General features: G+C 38.8%; 1 protein-coding gene across 1 annotated transcript in view; it reads right to left on the reverse strand.

The window, feature by feature from the left end:
* LOC139764108 (E3 ubiquitin-protein ligase TRIM37-like) overlaps nucleotides 1-24821 on the reverse strand; it is a 181033-nt gene that overhangs the window by 36466 nt on the left and 119746 nt on the right. Inside the window, 7 exon segments of the mRNA XM_071690602.1 lie at nucleotides 1590-1835; nucleotides 1961-2075; nucleotides 7233-7412; nucleotides 7606-7691; nucleotides 11841-11964; nucleotides 12239-12346; nucleotides 18712-18920. Of these exon segments, the coding sequence (XP_071546703.1) occupies nucleotides 1590-1835; nucleotides 1961-2075; nucleotides 7233-7412; nucleotides 7606-7691; nucleotides 11841-11964; nucleotides 12239-12346; nucleotides 18712-18920 (1068 nt within the window).

Raw genomic sequence — 24821 nt, forward strand, 5'->3', positions numbered from 1 at the left:
GGCATGTGTGCGAATGGGAAGAGAGGAAAGTGATTGGTTCTCAGTGAATGTCAGTTTGCGGCAGGGATGCATGATGTCTCCATGGTTGTTCAATTTGTTTATGGATGGGGTTGTTAGGGAAGTGAATGCAAGAGTTTTGGAGAGAGGGGCAAGTATGCAGTCTGTTGTGGATGAGAGCTTGGGAAGTGAGTCAGTTGTTGTTTGCTAATGAAACAGCGCTGGTGGCTGATTCGGGTGAGAAACTGCAGAAGCTGATGACTGAGCTTGGTAACGTGAGTGAAAGAAAAAAGCTGAGAGTAAATGTGAATAAGAGCAAGGTTATTAGGTACAGTAGGGTTGAGAGACAAGTCAACTGGGAGGTAAGTTTGAATGGAGAAAAACTGGAGGAAGTGAAGTGTTTTAGATATCTGGGAATGGATTTGGCAGCAGATGGAACCATGGAAGCAGAAGTCAGTCACAGGGTGGGGGAGGGGGAGAAAGTTCTGGGAGCATTGAAAAATGTGTGGAAGGCAAGAACATTATCTCGGAAGGCAAAAATGGGTATGTTTGAAGGAATAGTGGTTCCAACAATGTTATGTGGTTGCGAGGCGTGGGCTATAGACAGAGTTGTGCAGAGGAGGGTGGATGAGTTGGAAATGAGATGTTTGAGGACAATATGTGGTGTAAGATGGTTTGATCGAGTAAGTAATGAAAGGGTAAGAGAGATGTGTGGTAATAAAGTGTGGTTGAGAGAGCACAAGAGGGTGCTTTGAAATGTTTGGTCACATGGAGAGAATTAGTGAGGAAAGATTGACAAAGAGGATATATGTGTCTGAGGTGGAGGGAACGAGGAGTAGTGGGAGACCAAATTGGAGGTGGAAAGATGGAGTGAAAAAGATTTTGAGCGATCAGGGCCTGAACATGCAGGAGGGTGAAAGGCGTGCAAGGAGTAGAGTGAATTGGAACGTTGTGGTATACCATGGTTGATGTGCTGTCAATGGATTGAACCAGGGCATGTGAAGTGTCTAGGGTAAACCATGGAAAGTTTTGTAGGGCCTGGATGTGGAAAGGAAGCTGTGGTTTCGGTGCATTATACATGATAGCTAAAAACCGAGCGTGAACGAATGTGGCCTTTGTTGTCTTTTCCTAGCGCTACCTCATGCGCATGCAGTGGGAGGGGGTTGTCATTTCATGTGTGGTGGGGTGGTGCTGGGAATGAATAAAGGCAGCAGGTATGAATTATGTACATGTGTATATATGTATATGTCTGCATATATATATATATGTATACGTTGAAATGTATAGGTATGTATATGTGCGTGTGTGGACGTGGGCCTTTCTTTCGTCTGTTTCCTTGTACTACCTCGCTGATGCGGAAGACAGCAACAAAGTATAATAAAATACATATAATTCATTTAATTTCTAAAAAAAAAAAGTTAGATCATAAGCTACCAAGCGAGGAGGATCGGGCTGGGTTGTCTGAATGTGTGCATAGCATAATACAATGTGTAAAGCATAATACAATGAAAGGCATTAATAGTCTGTTAAGTATGTATGTTATTATATTACACCAATGAAAACTGTTCACTGTAGCACTTATCATTACTTACTTCAGTGTCAGACGAACTAGTAGATTGTCTTTCAGCCTCCAACTCTACAGGGTCAACACTTTTGTTAATGTGATGGTTTCTCTGAGGTTTAGTTTGTGGCAGAGGGTGTGGATGGTGTGGGTGGGAATTAATAGGATTTGGTTTTGGAGAAGCTGACTGGGGTCTCTCCACACGTGGAAAACCAGCAGGACTGTTGACATTCTTGTTGCTGGCTACCGAATTCCGAGAAAGCTCAATTGCTATTCTCTGTTTGAAAGGAATGTTACTAGTTATCTTCTTAATGAAAACAATTATCTTCAATTAATGAATTATTCCATTTAAAAGAATGGCACCTTGAAAAAAATTATACTGTGAATGATATCAAACCATACCTCCTTAAGATTATTGATTTGTTGGATATACTGGGCTTGAAGCGTTTGGAGTTGGTGAATATACCACAACTGGTCACGACACTTCTGGAAGAATGTTGGAGGCCTTACCTGAAATCTATTGAATAACAAGAAGGTTAGCTTAAAAATCAAAATCATGATTTTTCAATAAATTATTATATCAAAAGCACTATAAGCAGACAAAGAGGCTAATCAGTTTTTCACCATGATCATACATGATACAATGCACCAGCAAAATATAATTATCAAACAAAAATATACATGCCTCTCAAGAGTTGTTGTCCAAACACTATCCCCATCCAACAAATGATGAAAATAATAGATTTTCAAAAAGAACTTACTTATGTATTTGAACACAGACTGCTATAACAGGCTTACACTTTAATGGTCTGTAATGGTAGTTGTAAAAACTAAGTCTGAAAAATTGTTGAAACAAAGCAAGGGAGGGCCCCACAGTGAAAAACAATGGGATGGCCTTGATTAAGGCCTCAGCTGTCCGTGCTATCTCAGAAAAAAAAGACAAAAATATTCAGCCAGACAATCAAGCTGGTTCTTCTTATATGACTGCAGGCTGGGATGATAACAGTATGTGTTTGCAGCTATGCTATGTCTAAGAAATGTTTCTAAATTCCTGGTTTTTTTCTTGGTCACTGACATAAATCTGATGAGACAAAAGCCTCATAAATCATAAAGCATTCAAACATGATGAAAGGTAACTGTTAACTCCCTACATTTATTCAATAATCAATGAAGTAATAAATCTATCTATCTATCTAGCTATACCTCTGAAACCTGTTCCAACTGGAACTCCCTCACGGGGGTGGCCACGGCAATTAAGTCTCCATAATAGAAAGCTCGAGTGCTGCTTATTAGCCTTTAGTGCCCCAATTTAGTGCCACTGGCAGAGGGCCACTCTGGTGTAGGGTTTGTAGTGGGTTTTTCCAAATCCTTCTACTGACTACTACTGCCTAATGCCCTACCTACTACGTCTACCGAATGTTTCTACCTAAATGTTCCCACCATTCTTTATGTAACACTCAAAAATCACCATAGCATTTTACTTGAACTGAAGGTTTACATTAAAGCTGCTTTTCTTCTTCGTCTCATGCTCTATGTATAATGAGAGCATGTTCTCTTATCTCCAGTGGATTTCTAACCGTTGTAGTTACACTGGCAGACAGTGGAAAAGTGGACCACAGCACTTTGAATTTTCTCTGTAATCTTCTGTACGTTGCTTATTGTAGATTCACCCAGGCTGTAACCGAGCCAAAGTGCTGATGCTACCTATCTAAATCAGAACGTCACAAGATTTCTAGCTTCGTTTCTAAGGTTAGAGAGGTTCTCTTTTGTTTGACTGCTGGTTATAAGGTAGATGTTGTTGGACGTTTGAATGCCATACTAACAAATACAGCAGGTTCCAGGAAAACTGCATTAGCAGGTATGCCCAAATTGCAAAGGTGGCTCAGATCCACACACAACAGTGGTAACTTCAAGACTGACCCATAATGACACAACCTCAACAGCATCAGCGTGTCATAAGATTTGTAGCTTCACATCAAAGGTCAGAGAGGTTCTCTTCCATTTAACTGATGACCCTATGGCAGGAGATGTTGTTGGACATATGGATGACATATTTACAAACACAAACACAGTGAGTTGTAGGAAAATCACATTGGTAGGTATATACCGACTCAAATCGTACAAGTAGCACATATTCACAAACAAATATGTTAACTGTAAAACTGACCTGCTGGTGGGAATGAGGCACATTCTAATCAGGAATCACACTCACTTTCTACTGTATACACATTCTAGAATATTTTCCCTGCTTTTAAATATTTGACATAAAGGAAATACTAATATATGTAAGCAAATAAGAACTGCTAAATGCCTCAACCTTCTTCAGCTTGGTGATATCATAAACAGTCATCACACCAACAATGAATTCCTTCATAAGTGCAGCAGCAGACTCGCACTAAGTCAGCCTCTTACACAGCTTCATCTTCATTTCCAGCCATGAGACATTCCTTTTACGATTTGTATGAGACACAGACAGCTTTGAAGGGCTGTCAAGCAATTGCTGACAATGCTTGGAAGAGGCCATGGTCCATAATATTAACCAAAGGTGCACAAAATACACAAATGTGCAAGATCAGCACATAAGACCATGCCAGATAGCATATAGGATATGGTAAATAACTAATTAAACATCATTTATCACCTTTCCATTAGTATGAGAATAAAAACCATTAACCCTTACATCAGGCATAAGCCACACCCCAGCAACTGACAGCAGAGGCAGATGAAACATTTCAAGTCTGGATTATCTAAACCTCCTATTTTCCAAAAAAACAAAACTTATCCTAGATTTGCCTTGACTCCAGGTGATGCTGGAGATTTATGAAAATGTAAACTATATACTTACCAGAAAATGAGAAGATTGTAATCTATGTAAATACCCATAATACATTTACCTAATAATGAGATGAACTCTCTGGATTAAAAATTAAAGGTTAACAATGGGATGGAGAACATATCTATACATGAAGTGATTTCAGAATCTAGCAACAATCAAAAGGTACTAATTCTAGTACACATGGTTTAATATCTAACTGCACCTCCCAATTAATTGAGGTGAGGGAGCACACAGAATCAACAACAAAAATGGCCTTACTTGCACACATCCAGTTTCTAACTGTTATGTATAATTCACCAAAACTGAATGCAACAGCAATCCACTTGGGACATTAGAACTAAATGCAATCATTTCATACTATTCTATGAAAAATAAAATCATTTAGTGATCTAAACTTCCTCATGTCTGACATAAATGCATTGCCCTGCCTGCTTCATATCTCCAGAAAATTTAGAAATATTAAACACCCAAGTAGGGCCAAAAAACATCACAAACAAAGCAATATTTTTAGTTAAATCTTCCTTACCAACCACTCAAGCCACTCTAAAAGACTCAAAAATTTTAAGTTTACAATTTTTCTTTAGGACATAAATGGAAAGTTCTGGTTTAAACTGAATACTGTCCTTATATATTCCTCTCATACACAATTCTGAGGACAGAGACCGAGTATCCTGATTAATTAATTTCGTGGGCAGATCCGATACTACTTTAATAATCGGTTACTGCAAATGAATACTGTAATTACATACTCCTCTCATACAAAATCAGAAAGGCAAAACAGACTGTCCTAATTAACTGATTTCATGAGTAGAGTCAATACTACTCAATATACTGCAGAGTAACCCCTTTAAAATGTATCGCATCTTAAGCTTGGATTCTGTAAACAAGTATGTACAGCAATCTAACCTTGAGATTAACACAATTACTCTCAAGCATTTCTGACTATGGAATACTTATATCTCCCCTTAAAAATATTGCCTGAGAAGCTGAAAAACCAAAATGTCAAGTAAAAGGTTTGACACTAATGAAATACTATATCCTCTGATACCCAACTATGAATCTTCAGAAATCAAAACTGAACAATGTTCTTGCATTGACGATAAAGACTGGAAACCATGAAGTGGCTAAAAAATATGATCTTAACATAAAAAAGAACATACCACATGGAAACATGCTCAAATTTCAATTAAAACATTTCTTTTAAAGAATGATTACTAATAAAAGGGGGGAACAGGTAAAATAAACTGACATCTGGCAATTACAGCTTTTAACTGGAACTTCAACTAATACTCCTGATAAATGAACAAACATGGAGACAAGATCTTTTACTTTACAGTACATGGATACATATAAAATGGAATCTAATCTTTAAGTATTCATACAACTACATAATGGTATATCTCCATCTGTCCACAGGTGATGCGAATCTAGCAAAGTCATCTATTCACATACATCAGTCTCCCTAGAACATTTATGCAAAGGACTCCTTATAGGCCTCCACCTCCTTTGACATACTAGAGCTCAAGAACTGCTTATCAGTATTCTAAACAAACTGTGTAACAGCACAGATAAAAACATGAAATGCTAGAAAATTCTGATTAATTTCTCCTTTTTTTAATATATCCCTACAAACTCAAGTGAAATGAAAATGTCAAGCTTCAAACTTGGAAGAAAAAGATCTGTCAAGAGATTAATCACACAATGCGAGGACAAATGACATGAACTGATCCTCAACATAATTAGAATTTATACTAACTTGATCCATCAAAGCTGAAAAATCTTTTGGAACTGTCATATCAAACACTTCAAAATAGTGTCTTACTGTTATATGATTCTTTTTGCAACTTCACTATCTTGAAGGAACATACCACATGGAAACATGCTCAGATTTCAATTAAAACTTTTCTTTTAAAGATTGATTGAAAAATCAATATAAACTGACACAGTACCACATACTTGTACCATCTTCCCAAATGCATTATGGGGAACAAAAAAAGTTAAGATTTCCAGTAATATCATCACCAGATCCAGTCTTTTAAGTTTCCAGTGATTCCCTGTCATACACATCTGATTACATCTGCCCCATCATTTAGTGAGGCTAATTAATTTTTCATGTGTAATCAATCCTCAATCAGGGCCTTGTACCTTTCCAACCAATAATGAAAGGCTTTCTAGCACTCTGTTGACACATAAGTCATCAGTGATGAGTAATAAATGATGTGCTAATTCAACTTCTTCCCATCTAATGTAGTAAACTCATTATAAAAGAGTCCAATAGCAGGTTATGCATAACCCATCTTCATTCAGGGGCTTGTCCTTTAATGGTTAATAATGACAGAAGTTATGTCCTAAGTAAAAGTTTTCTAATAGAGTGCTCGTTTATGCTTCAATCATTAGTGCTGATCCAAATGATTCTTCCTACCTGATGCTGTAGCCTTATCAAGAAAATGTGGAAACATAAGATGACCTTTCTATATGCTTTACTGATTCATCATAGTAGTCCTGTATCATCATATCAGTATGATAACTCATTACTATAAAAGAAAAATATCAATTCAATGTTTTCATCAAGAAAAGGGTGCTATTACACTAAACATAGGTTGAGATGTGTATTTAAAGACTGTATGGACCTAATCCTGCCCAATGACACTGGGAATGAAGTAATGCTCATAAGCAAGTAGAGAGAGAAATTGTATCAATGACTTTAAACACATTTACACTGTATATGTAAAAAAAAAAAAAAAAATCAGTATAAAAAACACAATATTAAAGAAATTTTTCAGTCATCATTATGCTTCTCCCATAGAAATATCTCTACAAAGAACATAAGCCACTTACCGAAGTATAAGCGTATCTGTTTCTGTATTAAGGTACCCTTCATTTGCAAGGAGATCAAGACGGAAGAATCTGTTATAACCCCAGCACTCGCCTACTTCAAAATCAGAGGCAAATTCTCGGACAATATTTTTACTAGCATCTCTTGAGCCTTGGTGAATCATTTCCACTCTATATTCATACCTGATGAAATATAGTTGTGTAAGCATTATGAAAATCTTAAATGCTATGTCAAGAAACAAGTTTGTATGAAAAGCATTACAAAGATAACAAGAAACAAGTTTGTATGAAAAGCATTACAAAGATAACAAGTTTGTATGAAAAGCAATAAAACTGTCATGTAGTTCACTTTATGAACACAAAGATATGTTCTCACTTTGAAGTTTCTGGGAGACCTGCACTAAGCTCTAGGAAGACAGACAGGTAATTCCCTCTAACAACTCCATTGCCATCAGGGTAAACCTTAAAAGAAGAATAGCATGTTTGGTTAGGAGACCCTTCAGTTAATCAATTGTACTGACAAGACTTGAGATCTGCAGATTTACCAACACCACAACCATTAATACAAGGGTACTTTAGTCAAAAGTATGAGTGACCACTACAATTAATGAATTACTGGTTAACATATGGATAAATGCTCTAGACTTAAATTCATTATAAAGTCAATCTCTAGATTTTTCTGGGAGTTTTTCTTACACAAATATTTGGTATTTTCTGCTGGCATGCAACTGACACCATCCTTTGTCTGTTCCTTATGCTACCTTGCTACACAGAAAACAGCAAACAAATATGAAAAAATGCTTCACTGGAGAATACCTGGGAATAAATTTCACAAAGTTGCAGTAACTTGATACTGATCAGCAATGTGATTTATGTGAACATTACTTATAAAAAATCCTTTCTTTTTCTTTTTTAGTTGAACCCTCCTTTCTTTTTTATTACTAAACCCCCTGTAGCCTGTAATAGGACTACTAACACTGATGACAAGGATAACAAGAAAAAATAAGCAAACCTTTGGTTATGTAATACTATATAATAATACATTATCTTGGAGTTAAAGTATCCATAAATCTATTTTTATCATTACTCTATTTGCAATCTACTGGGTTAGATCAGGTATACTCAGCTTCCATAACATCACTTACGCATAACTTCAATCCATCCTAGGTGTGTTTGAGTGAAACATGAACTTCCACAATCATATTGGTAAATGTGCGTCTTACATTTTTGTTATAAATGCTTAGTTGATTTGGAGAAATGTGGCCAGGTCCTCCATTCATACCAGCTTTGTACACAACATACTTCCATTACATCTGATCCCCTATCATTCCTCAAGCATCTTAGTATAAATTATATCTCTCTTCCCCTTCCCCATTTTCCCCCTTTTATCTATTCAATTTTATACATCATATGGATATCCAATCATTTTATTCTTTTTCTATATCTGATATACTGAGGCAGACTTTGCAGTACATATCACAATATTCATTTTAATAGCTAAGCAAGGCAATTTTTCCTTACTTTCACTGAAATGGCAATTCTCAGGAAGGATACTTTAAAGGACCAGGGATGGAGATATGAAAAATAATTACATATATACCTGTGACTGGCATCACAAAGCAGCAAGAGTGAAAACAGGCATAAAATGGTACATAAAGGTACTGTATTTATTATACTATACTACTATATACATGATTTGTACCCGCTTCTGCTACTGTATGTAGTTCTGCATACGGCATATACATGTAGGAAAGTTAAGGTAATAAAAATAACTCACTCCAACTGAAAGGGAATCCCCCCTCCCAGTGATTTATACAGTAGAATGGTTTTTTTTTTTGTTTGTTTTTTGGGGAGGGGAGTTGCCCAAACTTTTAATGCAAAAAAATTTCCCTTCATTTAAGATTTGTTTACAAACAATTCCTTGGTTTATTTGCAAAATAAACAATTATACTTTCCAATTCCCTTTAGTTCTTAATCCATCTGTTTTTTCCTTTGGAAAATCAAAGAAGTCCTTCCTCTTTTTTCCTTATCTTTACTCTTATGGACGATTTTTGCAGGGAAAAAATGAAATTGAGTGGGAGACGTATAAAAGAAAGAGACAGGAGGTCAAGAGAAAGGTGCAAGAGGTGAAAAAAAGGGCAAATGAGAGTTGGGGTGAGAGAGTATCATTAAATTTTAGGGAGAATAAAAAGATGTTCTGGAAGGAGGTAAATAAAGTGCGTAAGACAAGGGAGCAAATGGGAACTTCAGTGAAGGGCGCAAATGGGGAGGTGATAACAAGTAGTGGTGATGTGAGAAGGAGATGGAGTGAGTATTTTGAAGGTTTGTTGAATGTGTTTGATGATAGAGTGGCAGATATAGGGTGTTTTGGTCGAGGTGGTGTGCAAAGTGCGAGGGTTAGGGAAAATGATTTGGTAAACAGAGAAGAGGTAGTAAAAGCTTTGCGGAAGATGAAAGCCGGCAAGGCAGCAGGTTTGGATGGTATTGCAGTGGAATTTATTAAAAAAGGGGGTGACTGTATTGTTGACTGGTTGGTAAGGTTATTTAATGTATGTATGACTCATGGTGAGGTGCCTGAGGATTGGCGGAATGCGTGCATAGTGCCACTGTACAAAGGCAAAGGGGATAAGAGTGAGTGCTCAAATTACAGAGGTATAAGTTTGTTGAGTATTCCTGGCAAATTATATGGGAGGGTATTGATTGAGAGGGTGAAGGCATGTACAGAGCATCAGATTGGGGAAGAGCAGTGTGGTTTCAGAAGTGGTAGAGGATGTGTGGATCAGGTGTTTGCTTTGAAGAATGTATGTGAGAAATACTTAGAAAAGCAAATGGATTTGTAAGTAGCATTTATGGATCTGGAGAAGGCATATGATAGAGTTGATAGAGATGCTCTGTGGAAGGTATTAAGAATATATGGTGTGGGAGGCAAGTTGTTAGAAGCAGTGAAAAGTTTTTATCGAGGATGTAAGGCATGTGTACGTGTAGGAAGAGAGGAAAGTGATTGGTTCTCAGTGAATGTAGGTTTGCGGCAGGGGTGTGTGATGTCTCCATGGTTGTTTAATTTGTTTATGGATGGGGTTGTTAGGGAGGTAAATGCAAGAGTTTTGGAAAGAGGGGCAAGTATGAAGTCTGTTGGGGATGAGAGAGCTTGGGAAGTGAGTCAGTTGTTGTTCGCTGATGATACAGCGCTGGTGGCTGATTCATGTGAGAAACTGCAGAAGCTGGTGACTGAGTTTGGTAAAGTGTGTGAAAGAAGAAAGTTAAGAGTAAATGTGAATAAGAGCAAGGTTATTAGGTACAGTAGGGTTGAGGGTCAAGTCAATTGGGAGGTGAGTTTGAATGGAGAAAAACTGGAGGAAGTGAAGTGTTTTAGATATCTGGGAGTGGATCTGGCAGAGGATGGAAACATGGAAGCGGAAGTGGATCATAGGGTGGGGGAGGGGGCGAAAATTCTGGGAGCCTTGAAGAATGTGTGGAAGTCGAGAACATTATCTCGGAAAGCAAAAATGGGTATGTTTGAAGGAATAGTGGTTCCAACAATGTTGTATGGTTGCGAGGCGTGGACTATGGATAGAGTTGTGCGCAGGAGGATGGATGTGCTGGAAATGAGATGTTTGAGGACAATGTGTGGTGTGAGGTAGTTTGATCGAGTAAGTAACGTAAGGGTAAGAGAGATGTGTGGAAATAAAAAGAGCGTGGTTGAGAGAGCAGAAGAGGGTGTTTTGAAATGGTTTGGTCACATGGAGAGAATGAGTGAGGAAAGATTGACTAAGAGGATATATGTGTCGGAGGTGGAGGGAACGAGGAGAAGAGGGAGACCAAATTGGAGGTGGAAAGATGGAGTGAAAAAGATTTTGTGTGATCGGGGCCTGAACATGCAGGAGGGTGAAAGGAGGGCAAGGAATAGAGTGAACTGGAGCAATGTGGTATACCAGGGGTTGACGTGCTGTCAGTGGATTGAATCAAGGCATGTGAAGCGTCTGGGGTAAACCATGGAAAGCTGTGTAGGTATGTATATTTGCGTGTGTGGACGTATGTATATACATGTGTATGGGGGTGGGTTGGGCCATTTCTTTCGTCTGTTTCCTTGCGCTACCTCGCAAACGCGGGAGACAGCAAAAAAAAAAAAAAAAAAAAAAAAAAAATCTAACATACTTAAAATATATTGGTCTTTCATTCTGTTGACTTGAAATAATTTTGTCCAATAACAAATATTTCATTCAAGTACCAGTACTCTTCAGCATATCAAAAGTTACATTTCCTCTCTTATACATTATAAGAAGTCAAGAACTTGATCAACATTTTCATTTCACAATCTCAATGATGAACATAGTTTTATCTGAAAAGGACACATCAGCTATTCATTTGTTGCCACCTATACCCAGATACACAATCACTGTTTTTTAATTCTTTAACTATCTTTATCAAAAATGCTCGAGTCTATACTGGCACAACTTTCCATAATCATGAGTACTCAAAAAATTGAACACACTGTCTTCAAGCCAAAGATCATGCAAAATTTTCCTTGTTCATTTCCTGCTAACAGGCATCCTTCTTTACAATTTAACTACTCACTGAGGATATGCAAAATATTACCCTATAATACTATACCTTTAGTCTCCATGAGAGACCATTGACATGGAGTGGAGGTGAGTAGACAGGATCAGCCTTGTGTTGTAACTGGGAGAAGTTATTCATCACAAAGGTACTGCTGTCATACTGTGGGACTATTTCACTGCAAGAGAAAAGACAATTACTTATTCAAACTGAAATGATCAGAGAGTGCTCTAGTTTTTTCCATTAAACTCACTATGATAAATGCTCTTGAAATCAACATAATGTCATATCTGGCACTACTTAGGTCAGACAGATACCAGATAATAAATCTTTTCCTGTATTACAGTTCATGAATGTCATTATATTTTTAGAACAAATGGTAACAGTAGATCATCCAACAGATTCTTAATCATAACATCAAACTAATGTGCCAAACTGCATCTCATCCTCACCTTTGGAAATCGGCAGGTACAGGGGCAGTGACAAAGGAAGCCATAGGTTTCTTGTTAACTGGAGCAATCATTGAGTGGAGGTCTGGGGAGCGCTGGATCAATTCAGACCTTATCCAAGAAAATAATTGCCTTCAATCATGCTGATCCACAAAAAAATCTATATATCATTAACAACATTACATATATAATGGTAAAGGCATAATTACATCTATATTTTTCTCTTGGCTAGTAGGTGTTAAGATGATGCCACTGACAGTAAGATTCTCAAGTCTGAAAGAGATACTTAGCCTCCATATATCACCAGCCTAAATGGGGAAGGATTATAAACTCTGCCGCAAAAACATAGGTAGTTGACAGTGATTTTTAGTATCAAAGACAATTGTAGAAGCTGAGAATACTGTAGTGAAAGGATGAAGAGGCTTTAAGAGTGAAAAGAAGTCCAGTAAAGAGTGAACAAGAAGCTTGCAAAAAAGAGTGCCAGAACCAAATCATATATTGAAAAGAAATCTCATCATTATAGATACAAACATGAGAAAATAAGTAACAGATATTAATAACCTATACAGTCAACTGTACTCATTAGCATTAGAACAAACAAAATCTAGATTTGAAATACAAAGACTATGTGAAAGCATTTGATACCACATAAAACATTTAATATGGGCATACCAGTAAAAGTGGAAGATGGATATTATCTAACTTCCAAACTAACAAACATGCTGGTGTAGATCAGACTGTTTTCAGTGCCTCCCCCAGGGAACTGTGCTTCCAAATATTTTGTTCCTTATTCTTATATCTGACACTGAGGCAAACATTGGTCATAATTTCACATCTTCCTTCACAGATGATAGAATAAGTATGAAAACCTCACCCACACAAGAAAGTGAGATTAACAGCTTACATAAACATAGTCGTGCCCTGGCCCAACAAAAACAACATGCTTTCCAATGGAGAAAAGTTCCAACTCCTCTGTATGGGAAGGATGAAGAAATCCTGACGACTATAGAATACTGGATGGACATAGACACTGTCATGTCACAAGGGAACAAATATTTAAAACCTCAAAGTAATAATGGCTGAAAACCTTACCTTCAGTTAACAAAACAAGGCAATAGCAGCCTCTGGCAAAAATACGGTAGGATGGATCTTGTAAACTTCCAGGACAAGAGAGGGAGAATCACTGTTTACATTCTTTAAAAGACTAATACTCTCATGAGGAGAATATTGCCATGTGCTAACATTAGCCTACAAGGTAGGCAATACTGCAGAATGAAAACTGTTCACAGATCTTTCATGATCTACAATGATGCAGTAGAAGACTCAAACTTCTGTGAATTACTTAAATCACTGAGGCTGTACTCCAAGTGCAGACATAAGAAGTATATCATTTACACTTTGAAAATCCTTGATAGCACAGCTCCTAACCTAGACTCAAATAATTCCCTATTGGCATAACAGGCACAGAAGACTCCATAAAATATTCCCCCTTGAATCAAAAAGTTCAATGAGCACAAAAAGATAAAATACCTTGAATATCCAAGGCCAAAGACTATTCAACACATTGACTGCACCCACCAGAAACATTGCAGGATGCACAGTGGGGAAATTCAAGACAACCCTGGATTGGTATTTATAAGGCTACCAGAGCAGCCAATTTTGGTGGTTACATGAGCCTGCAGATCACAGTTTCCAATTACCTAGTTGAACAAAAGAACCATCTTAGCACCTTGGGTCTTGCCCAAACTGTGGGATAGAAGACCTCCCAAGCCTATGCCAGGTAAATGCCATGTATGTCTGCTTCGAGCATCTTATCACAACTGACAAACAAACAATTACCTTCTAGAAACACAAGAACCTTTAAGTAACAGTCAAACATATTGCATAATAGGTCCATTCCAAGAAAAACATCTAGACTGCTAAGCTGACTCTAAACGAGGCCAATGTTGATACTGTTGCCACAAGACATAGGTTCAAAATTCTGAAACTTATGGTCACTATGCTGTACAGTGTCCACAAAAAACCATGTCCACCTCCTCACATTTTCAAAGGCAATGTCACACTTACATATTATTACTGTCATTTCTCCTTTGGCCTTGGTTACCATCTGCAGACATCTGGGCATGGAATTAGCAAGGTACATGAAGTGTTTTAGGTCCCTAAGGCCCTCATCTCCTGAATGAAGCAAGGTATTGATGAGATACTGCAGGAAGCAGCCACATGATTGTGCATTCTAAGTGCCCAATCTGCTTCCAAATCTGTGTACCTACTTTCATTTGCTTCCAGGCAAGAATTGGGGCTTTCTCCTCCTTAGAAAGCTGAGCTAGCCATCTTGAAGCACAAGTGAAAAAAGAACAGCACTCACAAGAGAAATTTACAAAATGATGTGGTAGCCTGGAGGAGAAAAGATAGCACATCCTTGCCTCAAGATAACCTGAGGCTCACTTAGGCAGATTGCCAGTGCTCACATCATTAGAAATACTAGTCTCAGTGACCAGATGTAAGATGACTTCAACCTGATAGCTTTATATGCTTGTACCCACAATAACTTAACCGTATATCACTTGTGGAAATACATGAGGGGCACACAAGGTTATCTGTGGACAATGTAGCTAATTTTCAGTTTTCATGACTAATCTTGTTGAATAAGGCCTCCATCTTTTAAGAAAGCCTCTGCCTTTGTAGATCATACACACCAAAACACAAAATTCCCCTCAAAATCAAACAGGTATGTTCAGGTTGGATAAAAGTTGCAAAAGTATATGAATGCTGTCAAAACTTGAGAAGTTGGAAAAGTTGGTCTAAAAACTAATATACTGCTGGCAATTTATAATGATCCTGGCATGCCACAGTTATTCAAGTTTGAGCCCTTGTAAGAATTTATAAGCATCTTTAAATTTTTTTTTTTTTTTTTTTTTTTTTTTTTTTTTTTTATACTTTGTCGCTGTCTCCCGCGTTTGCGAGGTAGCGCAAGGAAACAGACGAAAGAAATGGCCCAACCCCCCCCCCATACACATGTACATACACACGTCCACACACGCAAATATACATACCTACACAGCTTTCCATGGTTTACCCCAGACGCTTCACATGCCTTGATTCACTCCACTGACAGCACGTCAACCCCTGTATACCACATCGCTCCAATTCACTCTATTCCTTGCCCTCCTTACACCCTCCTGCATGTTCAGGCCCCGATCACACAAAATCTTTTTCACTCCATCTTTCCACCTCCAATTTGGTCTCCCTCTTCTCCTCGTTCCCTCCACCTCCGACACATATATCCTCTTGGTCAATCTTTCCTCACTCATTCTCTCCATGTGACCAAACCATTTCAAAACACCCTCTTCTGCTCTCTCAACCACGCTCTTTTTATTTCCACACATCTCTCTTACCCTTACGTTACTTACTCGATCAAACCACCTCACACCACACATTGTCCTCAAACATCTCATTTCCAGCACATCCATCCTCCTGCGCACAACTCTATCCATAGCCCACGCCTCGCAACCATACAACATTGTTGGAACCACTATTCCTTCAAACATACCCATTTTTGCTTTCCGAGATACTGTTCTCGACTTCCACACATTTTTCAAGGCTCCCAAAATTTTCGCCCCCTCCCCCACCCTATGATCCACTTCCGCTTCCATGGTTCCATCCGCTGACAGATCCACTCCCAGATATCTAAAACACTTCACTTCCTCCAGTTTTTCTCCATTCAAACTCACCTCCCAATTGACTTGACCCTCAACCCTACTGTACCTAATAACCTTGCTCTTATTCACATTTACTCTTAACTTTCTTCTTCCACACACTTTACCAAACTCAGTCACCAGCTTTAAATGATCACAGCAAACTTATGTCCAGCAAGTATTTGTTCACATTAGAAATTAGTTGTGAGATTTCTCAATTATTGGTCATGTCGTCTTGACACAGCTTCCTCAATAAACTAAGATTTGGACAGGATATATCAGTGGGGTAGACAAAATCTTGTTAAGTTTAATGCCTCCAAGACCCAATTTCTAACCATCTCTCCATCGAAAACTCCTCACAACTCTCGCCTCTCCTTTGACTGTTCTGTAATTTCACCTCCTAACTCTGTGAACATACTTGGTACTACTGTAACATCCACTCTCTCTTGGGCACCCCACATTAGAAGAATAGCTAAGTCTGCCTCTAGGAAACTGGATCTCCTGTTTAGATGCTGAAACTTCTCTTCTGAACAGCCGCTCCATTTATACAAGGGAATGATTCATCCTTGTATGGAGTACTGCTCTCACATTTTGGGTGGTTATAGCTATACAGCTGTGTGTTTACTTGAAAGAGTTGAATCAAAAGCGATCCAACTGAAAAATTGTTCCACGCTAACTTCCAAACTTGACCCCCTTGCTCTAAGCTGCAATGTTAGTTCATTTTTCCTTCTATAAGTATTCCCTTGGTTTTTGCTCCCAAATGCTGGCTGCTTGTATGCCCCCACCACTAGCTAGACCACACAATACTCAGAAAGTTGCTGCATCACATGATTATCGTGCGGCCATTGGCAACTCAAGGGTGGGCCTGTACTGATATCTGCTTCTTTCCCTACAAGTCAAAGCTTTGGAACTCTCTACCTTCCCATGTTTTTCCCAATAACTATGACCTGGCACATTTCAAAAGACAGGGCTTTCACTTCCTCTAAAATTCATAAATACTTTACCTTGCCTTTTCATTTTCTGTTTCATAATTCTCTCTATATTTCAATTAAGACCCGGCCTTGATGTGGACTTTTGTCCATGACTGGAGCCTTGAAGAAGAAAAAACTATCTCAATTTCTGACCATAAGGATTGCTTCTCTCTGAATGAGGTATTGTTTACACACCTGAAGTGGCTCTAGCACTACAAACTTATTCAACACAGAAGAATAATAAACTCTAAATTTCCAACTCTCCCAGTCCAACCTCAAAACCTAATCCATTCTCCATAAGCTGCACCACTTTAACAAAGTTATGCTCCCAAGAACCAGCTGGTTATTTGCCTCCACCATTATCAAGACCACACTATATGTGGCAAATCTGTGCTGCATAATTACTGTGTGGCCACTGGCAACTTAAATGTGGTGCATTTCCCCCAGAGCTAAGCTTTGGAACTCTATGCCTCTTCATTTATTTTATAAAAACTATAACCTATTCCAGTTTCAAAATACAAACTTTCCACCTGTTCAAAATTTCTCGATGATTCTTTTATTTTTTCCCTATATTTGCCCTTCTTTTGCAATCCATTCAACACCTGTTCCTGAGGAGACCTTCAGTATGTACCTGTACATTTGAAAAAATAAAAAAGTATGAAGCAATAGTGAGTGAAATACTATATGTACTTAAACAAATAATCTGACAAACAAGGTCTATATAAAAAACATTTCTTTTGTTTTTTCTATGAGAGAGTTCAACAACAGGCAAATGGCCTTATCAGGGTTAGGTTTTGAATAAAACAAGGACTAAAAAAAAAGAAAACTAATAAGAATAAATAATCAGCACTTTTCAAGAAAACTTGAATGAGTCATGAAGTCATTAACGACAAGAGATACAAAATAAGAAGACAGATAGAGAGAAAAAGAATTAGGCATATTAGGAACAGATGTTAAATCATACCCTGCAGCATGGCTTTAATAATACAAAGAGAGTAATTCTGATACAAGCTATGCAGGATGGTTCCAGACGCAACTTCCACAGTCCTATGTCAGGATGTTAATACATCATTGGGAAGTTGCTGTCTGCAACCTTCTGTGCATACATAATGGAAGGCACTGTTCAGTCCATTGTTTGTGTGCACAAAGTACATAAACAAAAATAGCCTGTTTGATATACAGTAACATTGAGTTTCTTGACATGTGGAACATGATACCATGAGGGAATCTATTGATAAAATTATCACAGAACTGTCAACATTATATATCATTTGTGAGTGGAATTTCAAATTTTTAGTTCTTTTGTATTTGAAGACTCTGACCAATAGGGTTACTTTTCTTTGCATGAGGTACTGCTTCCACATCTAAGGTGGCTCTAGCTTTATGTACTTACTCAACAAAATAGACCAATACATTGCATATTTCCAACTTTTCCAATCCAAATTTTGGAACTATGAAATACTGAGAACTTATTGTCAAGAATAATGTGAGTGTGAACAAAATTCAATATATGAAATTAATCTCTTACAAGTTAGTGAAAATGTGGGAGTAATAGAGGATTGAGCAAGTATAAGTGTGAGAGGCACAAGTGTCAAACGTGATATGTCTGCAATCTTTTAAAATGGATTATGCATGTATCAGTAACACCTTACATTGAGTTAAAAAGTGAAAATTAACAAATAGATGAAGGTAATGTGAAGCAATTCATACAATAAGTACAGTGATACAATAACTAGGTAGTATGTACCAAACTATGCAGGAGCACCATACTTTTCATAGCAGTTAATTGGAGTATAATATTTATTCTTACTTTGAACAAGTGTGCAGCTGGTGTTCTATCTCCTGTAACAAAGATTCCAGCTGTTCTGTTTCTTGTGTTAAAGAATTCTTTTGACCCATTAATGTGAGCAACTTCGACTTGAGCTGTGAGTCAAGCCGAGCGATCATCAACTCTACAGCATTCCGTATTTCTCTTACTCTTTCATCCTTCGCAGCTCGAACAGACTCCACATTTCTTTCCTGCAGTAAAAAGCATATAACACTAGTCTCAAAACTGGGGAAAACAAATCAATCACTCTGATTCACTATGTATCTTTGAAACATGAAGTTCATATGATTCACGTTACATGAACAGACTTGATGTGCAAGATACAAATCCTACCTTTTTATCTATACCTTCAGATATATCACTGGAAACAATATAATATCTTTATGCTAAAGGAATCATATGTGGATAGGCATGATCCCATTATCATAAAATATACAAAAAAATACTCCAAGTCCTTACTAACCAACAGATTGCCACATACATAGTATCCTCCATGCCTCCTTTTCTTCAAATTATTCCAAATATTTCCCACAGATGGCCAGAGAGCGTTATTGGATTACGTGTTAATTGACAGGCGTGCAAAAGAGAGACTTTTGGATGTTAATGTGCTGAGAGGTGCAACTGGAGGGATGTCTGATCATTATCTTGTGGAGGCTAAGGTGAAGATTTGTATGGGTTTTCAGAAAAGAAGAGTGAATGTTGGGGTGAAGAGGGTGGTGAGAGTAAGTGAGCTTGGGAAGGAGACCTGTGTGAGGAAGTACCAGGAGAGACTGAGTACAGAATGGAAAAAGGTGAGAACAATGGAAGTAAGGGAGGAATGGGATGTATTTAGGGAATCAGTGATGGATTGCGCAAAAGATGCTTGTGGCATGAGAAGAGTGGGAGGTGGGTTGATTAGAAAGGGTAGTGAGTGGTGGGATGAAGTAAGAGTATTAGTGAAAGAGAAGAGAGAGGCATTTGGACGATTTTTGCAGGGAAAAAATGCAATTGAGTGGGAGATGTATAAAAGAAAGAGACAGGAGGTCAAGAGAAAGGTGCAAGAGGTGAAAAAAAGGGCAAATGAGAGTTGGGGTGAGAGAGTATCATTAAATTTTAGGGAGAATAAAAAGATGTTCTGGAAGGAGGTAAATAAAGTGCGTAAGACAAGGGAGCAAATGGGAACTTCAGTGAAGGGCGCAAATGGGGAGGTGATAACAAGTAGTGGTGATGTGAGAAGGAGATGGAGTGAGTATTTTGAAGGTTTGTTGAATGTGTTTGATGATAGAGTGGCAGATATAGGGTGTTTTGGTCGAGGTGGTGTGCAAAGTGAGAGGGTTAGGGAAAATGATTTGGTAAACAGAGAAGAGGTAGTGAAAGCTTTGCGGAAGATGAAAGCCGGCAAGGCAGCAGGTTTGGATGGTATTGCAGTGGAATTTATTAAAAAAGGGGGTGACTGTATTGTTGACTGGTTGGTAAGGTTATTTAATGTATGTATGACTCATGGTGAGGTGCCTGAGGATTGGCGGAATGCGTGCATAGTGCCATTGTACAAAGGCAAAGGGGATAAGAGTGAGTGCTCAAATTACAGAGGTATAAGTTTGTTGAGTATTCCTGGTAAATTATATGGGAGGGTATTGATTGAGAGGGTGAAGGCATGTACTGAGCATCAGATTGGGGAAGAGCAGTGTGGTTTCAGAAGTGGTAGAGGATGTGTGGATCAGGTGTTTGCTTTGAAGAATGTATGTGAGAAATACTTAGAAAAGCAAATGGATTTGTATGTAGCATTTATGGATCTGGAGAAGGCATATGATAGAGTTGATAGAGATGCTCTGTGGAAGGTATTAAGAATATATGGTGTGGGAGGAAAGTTGTTAGAAGCAGTGAAAAGTTTTTATCGAGGATGTAAGGCATGTGTACGTGTAGGAAGAGAGGAAAGTGATTGGTTCTCAGTGAATGTAGGTTTGCGGCAGGGGTGTGTGATGTCTCCATGGTTGTTTAATTTGTTTATGGATGGGGTTGTTAGGGAGGTAAATGCAAGAGTTTTGGAAAGAGGAGCAAGTATGAAGTCTGTTGGGGATGAGAGAGCTTGGGAAGTGAGTCAGTTGTTGTTCGCTGATGATACAGCGCTGGTGGCTGATTCATGTGAGAAACTGCAGAAGCTGGTGACTGAGTTTGGTAAAGTGTGTGGAAGAAGAAAGTTAAGAGTAAATGTGAATAAGAGCAAGGTTATTAGGTACAGTAGGGTTGAGGGTCAAGTCAATTGGGAGGTGAGTTTGAATGGAGAAAAACTGGAGGAAGTGAAGTGTTTTAGATATCTGGAAGTGGATCTGGCAGCGGATGGAACCATGGAAGCGGAAGTGGATCATAGGGTGGGGGAGGGGGAGAAAATTCTGGGGGCCTTGAAGAATGTGTGAAAGTCGAGAACATTATCTCGGAAAGCAAAAATGGGTATGTTTGAAGGAATAGTGGTTCCAACAATGTTGTATGGTTGCGAGGCGTGGGCTATGGATAGAGTTGTGCGCAGGAGGATGGATGTGCTGGAAATGAGATGTTTGAGGACAATGTGTGGTGTGAGGTGGTTTGATCGAGTGAGTAACGTAAGGGTAAGAGAGATGTGTGGAAATAAAAAGAGTGTGGTTGAGAGAGCAGAAAAGGGTGTTTTGAAGTGGTTTGGGCACATGGAGAGAATGAGTGAGGAAAGATTGACCAAGAGGATATATGTGTCGGAGGTGGAGGGAACGAGGAGAAGAGGGAGACCAAATTGGAGGTGGAAAGATGGAGTGAAAAAGATTTTGTGTGATCGGGGCCTGAACATGCAGGAGGGTGAAAGGAGGGCAAGGAATAGAGTGAATTGGAGCGATGTGGTATACCGGGGTTGACGTGCTGTCAGTGGATTGAATCAAGGCATGAGAAGCGTCTGGGGTAAACCATGGAAAGCTGTGTAGGTATGTATATTTGCGTGTGTGGACGTATGTATATACATGTGTATGGGGGGGGGGGGTTGGGCCATTTCTTTCGTCTGTTTCCTTGCGCTACCTCGCAAACACGGGAGACAGCGACAAAGTATAATAAAAAAAAAAATATATTTCCCACAACTCATATCAACCTAAACCACACACTCCCCAACTCTATCCTTTCATGTCACTTTTGATCTTCCCATTTCTTTCCTTCCCTTCACCTTGCTCTTGTACAAACTCTTAAGTCATCTGTGGATGGTTTAGTTAGGAAGTAGGTGTCTAGAAAAGTGGATAAGTAACTGGGTAAGTGAGAAGGATGGATGAGTAGGCCAGCTGGTTGGTTTGAAGTGAGGGGAGTTGGACAGGTGGATGGAGAGACAGTAAAGGTTAAACTTGGTCATCTTCAGAAACACTAGCATGGAAAAGATTATTTTCTTTGGCCATTCTCAATGTAGCACCAATTGTTAGTTTGCCATACTTTCTCAAATTCTGGCCCCTCTTTCACGTAATTCTCTTCTCTCATATCTCCTCTTATTGATTCCCACTTCTTCCAAGTCAATTTTTTCATGTTTAACTACTTCTTCCCCTACTGTGCATGAATGTTGAAACAACCTACATTCTTTTCACTCTTCCTTATTTTTAGATGCAAGTGAATGGTGAATGTTTCATTTATGAAAGAACCTTTATCAAAAGTTTAGAAATTGCAGATAGATATTTGTAGGTAGCAGTTGGTAGGCGGCCACCGACAAGAGAGGTATACTACTGGTACTACCCGCCTCAGATTGGGAAGGTTAGTGAAGGCTGCGTGGTAAGCCAGCACTTCATTGGTTGTCAAGTTGCACTCCTCTAACCCAGATAACTGTCTTTTCTTTCTGCCTCACCCACATATGGACTGCTGGCATTCTATCCACATACATACAATCTCTCCTTGTCCCACATAAAACTTGACAACTCTTAACTCACATAACTCATCCTTTGTAGCTACATTTTCCTGTAACTTTCTACTAGCCCAAGTTTTTGGCAACATGGTATGAGCAATATACAGAAGTAGTAAGTATGAACATTAGGCAAAAGCATTAGGTAGAAATAGTACATAGGAACTTCATAGTAGGCAAGAGCATTACGTAATAGTAGTAGTTTGGAACATCAGGCAGAAACATGAAGTAGACATATTAGGTAGTAGTAAAGAGAAACATTACGTAGGAGCCTCTGGAAACACTATGCTTGAGTTGCCCTCTGCCAGTGGCCTGTTATGGGTGAGGCACTAAAGGTTAAGCAGCAGCACTGGAGTTCACCAGTTGTGAAGACTTATGCTGTGGCCACCCCTCTGAGGGAATTCCCAGAGGAAACAGGCATCAGAGATACAAGTAGACAGAAATATAGATCTTCACCACCTGACAGAGGGCAAAGTCAATAAACAATATCACAAGGCAGTCTGGAAGCTGAAGCCACAAACAACCTGAGTAATCAATAGAACAAAAATGTAGCATGTCCTCAACTTGAACTGTTGAGGTAGAGATGTTACCCTAGTGTTGATAAAATACATATAATTTATGCACTAACTTACTGTGATAACAGAAAATCAGAAATGTTACATATGGTAAAACAACAAACTGGTTTACATTTAATTGGTCACATAAAATCATCCCTTTTAAACTTTATTTCAGGAATTCTAACATACCCAGAAAGGACTCGCATATCCACTAACCTTAACAATGACTTTAGTTAATTATTTCTATAGCCTCAAAACCATTTTTATTAGACTCCTATTGCTTCAATAATGTCCTCCACGCAGGAAAAGGAAAAAGTGGACCTCTTTGGGGAGGGAAAGCCCTCAACAACACACTACCCCAATGCACACTACGATGATATAGCTCCATCAAAAGGTTGCCACCTGCATGCTAGGTCCAGGAAAACTTAGCTGAAATCCAGTGAGCATATGAATTTTCTTACTGTACTGGAGGAAGTGAAGTGTTTTAGATATCTGGGAGCAGATTTAGCAGCGGATGGAACCGTGGAAGCGGAAGTGAGTCACAAGGTGGGGGAGGGGGCAAAGGTTCTAGAAGCGTTGAAGAATGTGTGGAAGGTGAGAACATTATCTCAGAGAGCAAAAATGGGTGTTTGAAGGAATAGTGGTTCCAACAATGTTGTATGGTTGCAAAGCATGGGCTATAGATAGGGTTGTGCAGAGGATGGTGGATGTGTTGGAAGTGAAATGTTTGAGGACATGTAGTGTGAGATGGTTTGATCGAGTCAGTAATGAAAGGGTAAGAGAGATGTGTGGTAATAAAAAGTGTGTGGTTGTCAGAGCAGAAGAGGGTGTATTGAAATGGTTTGGTCACATGGAGAGAATGAGTGAGGAAAGATTGACAAAGAGGATATATGTGTCAGATGTGGAGCGAACGAGAAGTAAGAGACCAAATTGGAGGTGGAAGGATGGATTGAAAAAGATTTTGAGCGATTGGGGCCTGAACATAGAGGAGGGTGAAAGATGTGCAAGGATTAGAGTGAACTGGAATGACATGGTATACCAGGGTGTACATGCTGCTAATGGATTGAACCAGGGCACATGAAGCATCTGGGGCAAACCTTGGAAAGTTTTGTGGGGCCTGGATGTGGAAAAGAAGCTGTGGTATTGGTGCATTACACATGACAGCTAGAGACTGAGGATGAACAAATGTGTCCTTTGTCGTCTTTTCCTAGCGTGGCGGGGTGGCAACGGGAATGGACGAAGGCAGCAAGTATGAATATGTACATGTGTATATATGTTTATGTCTGTGTATATATATGTATGTATACGTTGAAATCTATAGGTATGTATATGTGTGTGTGTGGGCATTTATGTATATAAATGTCTATGTGGGTGGGCTGGGCCATTCTTTTGTCTGTTTCCTTGTGCTACCTCACTAATGCGGGAGACAGCGAGTAAGTATAATAAATATAAATACTTTATATAACAATTTTAGTGTTCCTTATTTCATGTGTTTGGTGTTCAATGTTTGCATTTCCAGCAGAAAACTGTCATGACAAGTGATAAAAGAGGATCTGGGACTGGTCAGCTGAGGTTTTTGAGTGTATCCCCATCTTTCACATGTTAATATAAGCTCATTTTCAGTAATTTCCTTATTAATCCATCATATCTGAAATACCTGAGAG

This window comes from Panulirus ornatus, chromosome 48, assembly GCF_036320965.1.
Source record: "Panulirus ornatus isolate Po-2019 chromosome 48, ASM3632096v1, whole genome shotgun sequence".
Taxonomy (NCBI): domain Eukaryota; kingdom Metazoa; phylum Arthropoda; class Malacostraca; order Decapoda; family Palinuridae; genus Panulirus; species Panulirus ornatus.